The sequence below is a fragment of the Leptodactylus fuscus genome, chromosome 1 (genome assembly GCF_031893055.1).
Source record: "Leptodactylus fuscus isolate aLepFus1 chromosome 1, aLepFus1.hap2, whole genome shotgun sequence".
Lineage (NCBI taxonomy): Eukaryota > Metazoa > Chordata > Amphibia > Anura > Leptodactylidae > Leptodactylus > Leptodactylus fuscus.
Window position 1 is genome coordinate 330,596,967 of NC_134265.1, and position 12,436 is coordinate 330,609,402.

General features: G+C 43.6%; 1 protein-coding gene across 1 annotated transcript; it reads right to left on the bottom strand.

Annotated features, from left to right (window-relative positions):
- Positions 1-4,052: 4,052 nt before the first annotated feature.
- Positions 4,053-11,996, bottom strand: MSANTD1 (Myb/SANT DNA binding domain containing 1). The gene is made up of 3 exons (XM_075266339.1): positions 11,743-11,996; positions 5,414-5,686; positions 4,053-4,293 (listed from the first exon to the last, which is right to left on the bottom strand). The coding sequence occupies exons 1-3, from the start codon at positions 11,994-11,996 to the stop codon at positions 4,053-4,055; spliced, it is 768 nt and encodes a 255-aa protein (XP_075122440.1).
- Positions 11,997-12,436: the final 440 nt, after the last annotated feature.

A 12,436-nucleotide genomic window follows, 5' to 3' on the forward strand; every position in this document is an offset into this window, starting at 1 on the left:
TCTTGGTCTCATCTGTTCACAAGACATTTTCCCAGAAGGATTTTGGCTAACTCACGTACATTTTGGCTGTAAACTGCAGTCCAGCTTCTTTATGTCTCTGGGTTAGCAGTGGGGTCCTCCTGGGTCTCCTGCCATAGTGTTTTATTTGATTCAAATATGGACAATAGATGGCGCAATGATGCCCCCTGACCCTGAGATGGACTTGTAATCTTGATTGAGCCAACTACTCTCCTTTTTATCTGGTTTTAGGTATGATTTTTATATTGCCACACCTGTTACTTGCCACAGGTGAATTTGAATGACCATCACATACTTGAAACAAAATTATTTACTCACAATTGTTATAAGGTGCCAACAATTTTGTCTGGCCCATTTTTGGATTTGTGTGTGAAATTATGTCTAATTTAACTCTTTTTCTCTGTTATTGGTGGTGTTCCAATACACAGAAAGGAAATAATCATGTGTATAACAAAACATGTAATTGCAATAATTTTCTGGAAGAAATACTTAATTTTCTGGAAAAATGTCAGGGGTGCCAACACTTAGGGTCATGACCTTACATGGATGCAACTAGTCTTCCCATAACCAAGAGGACAGCATCATAGCGTGGCTGGTGTGTGCCTGCTCCCGACATAGTAAGGGAGCCTGCTGCAGTTTCGCAATAATTTCCTTTTTTCTGTACCCTGTGGCCAACCCGGGTGTATGTTGCACACATTGCAAGCACAATATATAAACTCAAAATAACATTTGCAATTGACAAAGAATGAGCAATCCTATGAATTATCATTAGACTGATCATCAGCCATTTATAAGACCCTGAAAATGGTACCCTGGTTGGGGCCCACAATCTTCATCTAGCCTCGGACCCATGGTAGTTTTAATCTACCCCTGCACTTCTTTATAGTCTCACTGCCCTTACTGTAGATCTCTTTGTTGGCTCGCCTTTCTCTGGATCAACACTGTAACTTAATAGGTTGAACTTGAATGGCGTTTTGATCCAATTGGACCTTATGATCATGAATTGTAACAGTGAGTGTAAACCCCTGGTGGTCCTACTGTCATAAACAGCTCACTGAGCACTGGGGCCTGAGATGGGCAGAGCACTGGGAGGACAAATATCCAGCTGTTGGAATACACCCGGTTGTTGGCACGCAGTTGATCCACAAGTAAGTCGCCCTCACAAGCACTCGTCAGACTGAGAGCAATGCTGGGAGGAACTCAGAGAAGAGTCTATAACAGCATCTTAGTACTCACAGCACCTGGCAGTGAAGGATGTAATGTCATTACCTGCCATTACCATGGCTTGTCCCGAGTGAGGGAGAGGGAGGCTCCCCTTTCACAGGCCTGACGACGGAAGACTATTCTTCTTTGTACATTCGGTCTCATAATGAGTTCCCGTTCCAGTAGAGATCCTTGCAATCTTGGTTGTTGTTACTGTGTCTTGGTCCTACACATTACAGAATCATTTTTACCTTTTACTATTTTTTTTGTGCCTTGGACAATACATCGTATTAAACCATTATTCTGATTACTGAAAATTGCTTTTTATTATCTGACATCACGGTAGCAATGCAATGAACATTAATGCTGGACAGTAAAAGCCACATATACCACATGAAAAAATAGATTGCGTTTGTATCTTCCAAGAAAATACTGCCCCATTGCGCAAATATCTCCGACGTCATAGAAAATAATTGTGACTTATTCTCTTTTAGCATTGCAACTATAGAAAAATATTTGAACCCTCATTTCATCTCTATACAATCGAACCAGACCTATGGTTTTACAGAGGCCACCATGATGAACTTATGTCATGTAAATGTGATGTCATCAGTCATGGGCGGGGCAAGAGATATAATATAAAGAACCTTGGCCCCAATGCAAAATCTGTACTAGGCCCCTAAATGTATATGTACTGGCCTCCCCATGTTACGAAGAGACACCTTATGGGCCTTCTAAGGCTTCTGGGCCCGGGTGTGACTGCACCTTTTGCATCCTAAATTATGGCCTAGATTGAAGCCTTGGTTTTTTTGCAAAATTAGAGTCGAATTAGTGGATGAGAGCTGCGCACACCAATCTGTAATAGCTAAAAGCTGTGTGTGAACAGCTTCCAAGTGGCTGCAAATGGTATTGAATATTATATATTTATTCTCGTCCAGTAATTGCTAGAATTGTGACACACTGTGAGAATTATTAGGTTTATAAGTAGAACTATTTGTATGATATAAGCTATAAGTGTGCATTATAAGATTTTAGACAAAGTGCACGGTGCAGGATCAGAAGAGTAAGTAGTGACCAACCTAAAACATGAAACAGCGACATCCATCATCTGATCGGTGCACTCACCTTGAGTATTTTGGTGTTTTGTTTATCCAAATCTGCTCAGCTATTCCAAAGATATAAGCCCTTTTAGTGTGATGCAAATTCCACTGTGGTTTCTCTAGGGGCAGGGTTTCATGTGCAGTGATACCGCCCACCTGACTACATACCCTAATTTGTATCAAGACTAAAAGGGCTTATATCTTTGGAATGGCTGAACAGATTTGGATAACCAAAACACCAAAATGCTCAGGTTGACAACATCTATCAGATTATGTATGTCGTTGGGTTATACAGATTGGTGACAGCTTCTCTTTAAAATTGTACATCACATTTTTTTTCTGCAGTGTTATAGCAGTTTGTGGCATTTTCTACATGACATGCAGATCTGGAGGAACGCCTCTGTAAGGCTGAGTTCACACGGGGTATTTTGGTCAGGATTTTGAGGCCATATCCGCCTTAAAATCCTGACCAAAAAGATGGCTCCCATTGAAATCAATGGGAGTCGGTCAGTTCTTTTTTTCCGGGAGCCGTTTGATCCGGCTCCTGGAAAAAAGAACGGACATTCTAATTCTTCAGGCCGAGTCGCCTTGTGAATACGCCTGAAGACACTCCCTCCTCCAACTAGGCCCATTCATTTGAACTGCCCCGGCATTCCAGTCGCAGCTACCCGTATTTTGGACTGGAACCTGAGGCGGCCTCCGCCTCAAGTTCCAGACCAAAAAACCCTGTGTGAACCCGGCCTAATATTGTGCTTAGGTGTCATCTACTAAGTAGCCTTGATCATGGACACAAGTGCAATGGTTTGTAAGAAGTTCTTAGCACCTGTTAATGGTCGTCACACTATTGATCCCAGCACAGTTGGAATGTTCTCACACGAATATAACCAGATTTAAATTTTTAGAAAATTAATAGTTTTTTTGTTTGTTTTTCAAAAAGAATTTTCAAAAAATTTTCGCACAGCTTTAAAGATTTTCTCTTAGTGGTGGCAGTGTTTTGTCTTGATTGGTTGCCTTTGGATATGACATGAATGCAGGAACTTTCTATGATCCTGCAGGATCTACAACAAGACATACAGTATAAGCATATATTCTGCATAGGAATATACTACTGAATAAAGTACATGATAGAGTTACTGCAGTGACGTCAGATATGACAGTCTATACCCCACACATGGTTTTGTAAATGTTACATGTCTTCTCTACACATGTGGTACATATAGTATAATACATGCATTATATGCAGCTAAGGCCTGGTTTGTTTAGTAACCTTGATCATCGTGGAGCACTCCGAACTTGCCTAAAGGGGTTTTCTCCTCCAGACAACCCCTATCCAGGTACCCTATTAGGGCATATTGATATCATAGAGGAGTCTCATCAAGAAAACTTAAGGTGACCATGTATTGCGTGGATGGCCATCCATCTTGACAAAAACATCTGTCTGGCCCGTTCCTTTCCAAAGCAAAATCAACTCCAAAATCCAAGACGTAGTCTATAAGAAGTCAACTCTTTTAAATAATATCAGAGGATTTTACTCTAATACTCCACATACAGTATAAGTGCTCTATTTTTGCTGTCAACAAATTCTTGAGGCCTTCACTCTTGGTCCTTCTAAAAAAAAAAAAACATCCTCCTGGTGTCCTTTGTCCTACTAGAAACCACAAAGGGTTCTGGGACAATGAGATATGGTGGTGGAGCTTGCACCATAACATCTGGTAGACCTATGAGTAGGTTTTATGGAGAAGATTTAGTGATCATCCTCTCTAGTAGATTCATCATCCTCTCCTGGAGCTGCAGGCTTTGTACTTGGATAATGTTCTGCTGGTCCAAGATTCGTCTCACCTCCCGGCAGGTTTCCTCCATTGCTCGGCTCAGCCTCTTATGTTCCTCTAACATGTTCTCCATAATCTTTAACTTCTTCTTCTGAAAACTACCGTTTTGCAATTTCCTTTTCTTGATGGCCCTTTCACCAGACCTGAAGCAAAACAAGAAAGTTACTGTGTTATAAGGTTACAAGCATAATGGAAAACACAAATCCTAGGCATTGGGATACCAAGGGTGATCATCTGAACGCTTCAGGGCTCCTAAAGGTATTCTGCATATGGTAACCTCTGCTTCCCTTTCAGTCCTCCGGGGGGGTCCATGCATCCCATATCAAATCACTGACAGCTAATGCTACTTTCTGCCTGAAGAACCTCTTTAAAGTACCTGCCACTAGGCATCTCTCTTCTTCTTAATTTGCTGTTTGCTAATTTCCTTGTTACTAAGGAAGTTCTGTCTTTAGAAACCATCAGGTTCAAGGCTGGAATACAGTGAGTGGATTTGCAGAAGTATTTGCTATAGTATGGTTACTTGGGCTTTGTTTGCTATTTTACAGTTACTCCTGACAGAATTCCATGTTGAGAAACCAGTAGTAGTAATAAGGAACGTGAGAAGACTTCCCCTTATTGTACACATCCTCTGACTCACAGACAAATGCAAAATATGCTGCAACCATGATGGGGATATTAGTAGCAGAAAAACTGATGTGACATTATATATGAAGGCTTATACAGCCAGCGAACAGACCCTGCAAAAAATAAGGTACCCTATAAAGCAGCTATGTCACATTACTAGCATTTCAAGGAAGGTTCTGTCTAGGTCAGACCTAGGCAATGTCTGGCCCACGGGCCACATCCGGCCCTCTGACTGCTTCTATCCGGCCTGCATAGCTAGTGGAAGTTTGTTCAAGGACCTGTGATGATGTCATCACAGCCTATCACCAGGATAGGCTATGACTCATTAGTGGGTGGAGCCACACGGGACTGTGCTTCCTGCAAGCTGCTGGCAATGGGGGCTACTGGATGATAAAGAGAGAAGAGACAGCATGTGTAAGCAAGAGGGGGGACTAGGGGCAGATGTAGGGGGGCAGTTAAACTGAAGGCACATGAGAGGGGACATTAAATCTGGGGGGGCAGAACGGAGAGTGACATTAAACTGGGGCAGCTGATAGGAGGATATTAAACCATGGGAGGTAGCTGGAGGGGGACATGTCTGCCTCTAGTTGCCCCCAGTTTAATGTCCCCCCAGTTTATAAAAAACATCTGGTACTTTACCTCAGTTTATATGATTGCAGACTTGTTGAACTGCCTGAATTGTCATCTTCGAAACACCCTTCCCTCTCTTCATATGTGAATTGGTTATAGGGAAGGTAGAGAGGGGTGGACTTTGCCGACGGGGACTGGGAAGCCTCAGTTTGAGAGGTAGAAGGTCCAGGTTGTAGCTTTCCATCACTCTGTTCTGGAAGTTTAGATAAGATCCGGTCAATGGTCTTAAAATAAGGCCAGTCAGGAGGAACGGACTCGCCATCTGTCATACATTTTAATTTTCTGTAGAAAGACAAAGAGTAATAATAAAGTAATATAAATAAAAAAAATAAATAAAAGCAATGAGCAGTCAGACTAGCATGACACCAACTGTGGAGATCGCTGTTCGGCCGCCATCTCTCAGAACATTACAGGGTAACAATATCTGGAGGCTACTAGTCATGTTCCAGGCGGCAGAGTAGGAGGAGGAGATAGTTGTGCCCTCTCCATGTCAGAGGTGTTAATTATAATCCCCATAAAACCTCGGAGCTCCTGGAATAATATCGTCCCATATCATTACTCCGTAAGAACATTAAAGGGGTATTCCCACATCGCATACTCACCAGTCTTCACTGCTGTAAAATCTTCTTTCTTCCTGGTTTCTTGCATCATTTGGTGGGCGGGGTTTCACATGCAACCTGTTGTTTAGCTCCGCCCACACATATTGGACTATGACGTACAGGCAGCAGCAACTCCATTCTGTGTTACATACAGAGACTGCCTGTCTCTGCCATAATGAACACAATTGAATTAGCTAGCCTGATAACTGGGAGAACAGAAGAAATGAAAGCAGCTCCTCTCCCCTATCTGAGAGCAGGGAGGTAGGTCATGTGGTCTAGATACAGGAATAGCTAGATACACAGGCTCGCTCCCTGCACTTAGCCCCTCCTCCCTCCCCCCTGAGAGCAGCAGATACATCACTTGACTCATGAGCAGATAAGTCAAGGGCTGTGTCAACAATGAATTGAATAAAGTAAGATAGTGGACAAACAAAGCAGTTTTGCTGAAGCAATGTATTTAGGAAAAGTCTTACATTCACATTATCAAGCAGTATAGATAGGATCCTTGTGATGGGACAACCCCTTTAAAGTCCTGGCTAAGGTGTTGGTGCTGAGATTGGGCAGTGGGATTTCTTCCCCGTCCAAGTAGTTTTTATGCCCTCCAAATTCACCCCTATAAATATCCAGGCAGTCCAGATAACTTTGGGGACTGTGCCATGTTCTTGTTGAACATCACAAAAGCCTTTGAGAACATTCAGTGGCCCCATCTGTGGGCCATCCATGCTTCATCAACTGGATTCAATTTATGCACAAGGTTCTGGGTTGTAGTTCATAATATGGTGTCCAAAGTTTTTGCTGGAGCGCAGTCTCTATCAGGGTGCCCATTGTCTCCACTCCTATTTGCTCTGGTGGTAAAACATTGGAGATTATGGGACTGAGATATGGGTCAATAGAGGCAGGGGCATAACTATAGGCTCACGTGCCCTAGGCCTCACACCCATTGGCTATGTCCTGTATATTTTAGAAGCATTTATATCTCCCACGTCTTCTATATCTGGGGCCAGAATACCATGAAGGCTTCTTCACAACATGTCTGCACATACCAACTCCCCATCATTCCCACCACCTGTAAATAGTATTCAGACTCCCTTCTGTGCCACAGCCTCTCCCACATAATCCATTCTACACTACGTAATGCTGACCAACTTCTAGTTTATGTTGAAAGGGTTAATTCTCTCTTTTCTGCCAGTAGAAGGCTGTGTATCATAATTTTTTCTTTCCAGGGCACAAGAGGGCAGGGGTAAAATCTTTTACAAGAAAAGACTGCCGACCATCAAAAGAAATCAGAAAGGAGATGGTTAGAATGAACTCCACCCAAATATTGGGAACTTACCAACCATACGAATCTAATTATTATACATTTGCAGGGGGAGGAGGGGTTGTATATGTGTTAGTACCTTTTTAAAAAAAAATATATATATAGAAAACCCAAAAACTGGCAAACCTGTTAATATAAACTATTTCATTTAAATGAATCCATTATCTGTAGGCAGATAACACAGGATCCACCACTGACAATGGGTAATGGTGCAGTTCCTCCTCCCTCCTCCCTCTCACTGTATTATGTATCAGCAGTCAAATCTGAAATAATTACATATTAAATTCCATTTAGTTTAACTCCCAGAATCATCATAGGGTGAACATACACACACTACGTATGGGATATTAGCACAATTTGATGTTCTACCTCACAGTTACCATGACTTGCAGATTATTCCATACAGCCCAACCTTAAAGGGATGTCCAGCTTTGGACAAATATTGAGAGAAAAATGTTATTGTTTGTGTAATGAAAAGTTCTACAATTTTACAATATACTTTATGTAGCAATTCCTCACCGTTTTCTAGAGCTCTGCTTTCTGGGAATAATTGTTTACTTCAAATAAGAGAAATTAGTCCATGGTCATGTAATATATAGGACTTTTCTCTGCAGCCACTGGCAAAACCATAGGGATAGCAGTGATTGTAGCTGCTATGAACTGGGCCCAGAAGCTAGGGGGGCCCACAGGTCACCCTCAAGACACGAAGGCTGATTAAACTTCTTTGATCTCCTTTCTTATTTCCTTTGATGGTTGGCAGTTGTAAATGTATTGATCCCACCCTCTGATCTGCTGGAGTGAGAAGATTTATGATACACAACCTTCCATTGTCAGAAAGGACAAAATTAAACCTTTCATTGCATGACAAAATAGTCAAGGACTGATTATGTGGGGGTAGGTTGTGGTACAGTCAGTGCCCTGACCTCACCACTAGTGGTCTCTATTACAGTCAGTGCCCTGACCTCACCACTAGTGGTCTTTATTACAGTCAGTGCCCTGACCTCACCACTAGTAGTCTCTATTACAGTCAGTGCCCTGACCTCACCACTAGTAGTCTCTATTACAGTCAGTGCCCTGACCTCACTACTAGTGGTCTCTATTACAGTCAGTGCCCTGACCGCACCACTAGTAGTCTCTATTACAGTCGGTGCCCTGACCTCACTACTAGTGGTCTCTATTACAGTCAGTGCCCTGACCTCACTACTAGTGGTCTCTATTACAGTCAGTGCCCTGACCTCACTACTAGTGGTCTCTATTACAGTCAGTGCCCTGACCTCACCACTAGTGGTCTCTATTACAGTCAGTACCCTGACCTCACCACTAGTAGTCTCTATTACAGTCAGTGCCCTGACCTCACTACTAGTGGTCTCTATTACAGTCAGTGCCCTGACCTCACTACTAGTGGTCTCTATTACAGTCAGTGCCCTGACCTCACCACTAGTGGTCTCTATTACAGTCAGTACCCTGACCTCACCACTAGTAGTCTCTATTACAGTCAGTGCCCTGACCTCACTACTAGTGGTCTCTATTACAGTCAGTGCCCTGACCTCACTACTAGTGGTCTCTATTACAGTCAGTGCCCTGACCTCACCACTAGTGGTCTCTATTACAGTCAGTACCCTGACCTCACCACTAGTAGTCTCTATTACAGTCAGTGCCCTGACCTCACTACTAGTGGTCTCTATTACAGTCAGTGCCCTGACCTCACTACTAGTGGTCTCTATTACAGTCAGTGCCCTGACCGCACCACTAGTAGTCTCTATTACAGTCGGTGCCCTGACCTCACCACTAGTGGTCTCTATTACAGTCAGTACCCTGACCTCACCACTACTAGTGGTCTCTATTACAGTCAGTGCCCTGACCTCACTACTAGTGGTCTCTATTACAGTCAGTGCCCTGACCTCACTACTAGTGGTCTCTATTACAGTCAGTGCCCTGACCTCACTACTAGTGGTCTCTATTACAGTCAGTGCCCTGACCTCACCACTAGTGGTCTCTATGACAGTCAATGCCCTGACCTCACCACTAGTGGTCTCTATTACAGTCAGTGCCCTGACCTCACCACTAGTGGTCTCTATTACAGTCGGTGCCCTGACCTCACCGCTAGTGGTCTCTATTACAGTCAGTGCCCTGACCTCACCACTACTAGTGGTCTCTATTACAGTCAGTGCCCTGACCTCACCACTAGTGGTCTCTATTACAGTCAGTGCCCTGACCTCACTATTAGTGGTCTCTATTACAGTCAGTGCCCTGACCTCACCACTAGTGGTCTCTATTACAGTCAGTGCCCTGACCTCACTATTAGTGGTCTCTATTACAGTCAGTACCCTTACCTCACTACTAGTAGTCTCTATTACGGTCAGTTATGACGATGTGAGCCAGCATTTCACACAATACACATGACTGTGCTTTACAACTTGTGTTTCTCTATCTGTTGTTAAACTCTCACAATTAAAGCTGGCAGGGCATGTTGGGAGTCCATGTTTCCAAAAAGCGAAAGAGCAAGAGCAGAACCAGACAGTAGGGGCCCCTTGTTCTAAAATATTTTATTACAGCGTGCCCCCTTATGTCTCATTTACAATCCAGTAATTGGGCTGGGAAATTCATTAGCTCGGTATATAATATAGACAGCAGGAAGATATGGTACGTCCGAATATGGCTGGAGAGCTACAGGTTGAAGACCACTACCATACGCACATTAGCAATGATATACAGCACAACACCCTCATCTTCCCTCTCTTCTGTAGGTGTCACAATACTGTAGGTCTGGAATTTTATTCGTGAGCCATGAAGTGCCTGATGAAAAATATTACAGTAGTCCTATCAGGTAGTACAGAGCTGGAGACTTCATGGAGCTATGGGAGTAAAAAAAATTCTTGTATGTTTCCGAGACCCCCTTCCTGAACCCCTCTCCATCTGTCTCCACCGATGTCACATTTCATACAACCGCTTGGCCATTCATGTCTGTTTGCAATCTATAGAAACCCGAACATTCCTGATCTTGAACAATTCTGTTCTCTGTAACAATGCCCAGAAAACAAGACAAAAATGTGACTGCAACAACATAATCCAAAACAGATCAACATTCAGAGCAGCAGCCGTGTCCAGATGGAGCTCCCTGACTTACTGATGTAGCAGAGCTGACTTTGTCACAGTAATGTGTGTGATCAGGGACTGCAGGTAGAGCTACTAGCACACTGCACAGACATCGCAGCCCCGTACCTGTATCTGTCCTGGATTCTGGGGGAGACAACTAGAGAAAGGTAGAAAATACACAATGCAAAAACTATATACATAAAACTATACGCAATGCCCATACAACATACACTGATGTAGCAGAGCTCAATTTGTTACTTACTAGTTCTATGCCTTCTGTAATTCACAATAAGTTGTCAGTATGACAAGCTCAGCTCTGCTACATCTGTATAGTCTATGTGTAACAGACATTGTGTGACTGGCGTATATAGGACACTATTTATAGGGTCTCCTATAACAACTTTGACATATGTAATGTCTAATTCTAGGACGTGTATTGTTATAACAAGACCTACAATGACCCCCAACAAGGGCGAACGTACTAAATGGGCAACCCACATACAGCCAAGTAGTTAAAGGGTCTTAGACACAGCGAGCATCTTCCTAATGTCTATCACATTGCATGTAAGGAACCGCGCTAAGAAATTTCATAGATCACAATTACCATTGGAAGAACAAGTTCTCCAATAAGCTATCAGAGCCTACAAGCGCCCCCTGCTGTCTGGTTCCCCCATATGTATAATATGTTGAATAACCCATGTGCAGAATGGAGAGGCATGATGTGTAAGATTAGAAAACGTGGCTGCTTTCTTTGTATAACAGCGCCACACCTGTCTACAGGTTGCGTGTGGAAGTGCAGCTCAGCACTATTGACTTAAGAGAACTGGGCCGCAATACCAGACATCTACAGGTTTGTCAGTGTATTGCTATGGCTGAGAGGCCTAACATGTCTTCTAAGCAGCATCACCAGACTATGAGCGAACCTCACATGACAACTACTATAATAAAATCACAGCTAGCGGGGCAAAGATTCAATTCACTGCCCTTACACTCGTAAGCACATGATATGGTTGACCCCCTCAGCTATATCCCTGACTACTAAGTGTGCAAGACTATATACATTCCCAGAATCCTCTCTGCTTGCCTTGACGTAGAGCAAGCTACTCAGCAGTAGAGATGAGCGAGTAGTATTCAATTGAATACCTCGCCGCCATAGGAATGCGTGTAAGCGGCCGAACACCAAGGGGTTAAGCGCATCGAATATTCAAGTGTTCAGCCGCTTACACGCATTCCTATGGCGGCGAGGTATTCGATCGAATACCACTCGCTCCTCTCTACTCAGCAGGTCTAGGCCCGGAGGACATTGAAGGGTTAAACAGACTCACCGGTATTGGAAAGTCATGTTGGTAATTTTGATTTTGATCTCCTCGCCGTGTCGGTGTTCTCCGGTCATCTCGAAGAGCTTGTTGGCCATGCGTTCGTAAACTTTGGCATTCCTCTTAGTTTGCTTGAGCTCCTCGAAGAATTCCTCCCAGACCAACATGAGCCCCCTCATTTCGGCATCGGTCCAGTTCCTGGCCCGCCTGTGCTTCTCGCTCTGAGAGGAGAGCAGGTAACTGGGCACCTCGGCTGCAGCCATTGCTCAATGAAGCAGATGAAAGGGCTTTTAAAAGAGATTCAGCCCCCCCCCCCCACACCCCTTACCATCCACCACCACCACCCCAAGACCCCAGCCCGGGGATGATATTTAAGTTGCAATCCCCCTATGCAAAGCCGGCCTGGTGCATGTGTATGGCTGGAGCATTTGAATGACAAGAGAACATATGAAACCCTTTTGCAACAGATTGAAGTCTGAGAGCATAAAATGGGGCCTAGAGCTGACAGGCTGGAATTTAGTTAAAAGCTTTTAAACAGGAAAACGTCAGCTTGATGTCACGTTCCCATAGAAACAGAGCGGCGGCGTAAGCTACAACAACAAAAACCTTTTAACTGAAAGCCAAATAATCAGGACAAAGTTGACAGGCCTTCAATAGTAAAGCTTTTAAACACTTAAAAAAAAATGGCACGGCGGCGATAAAA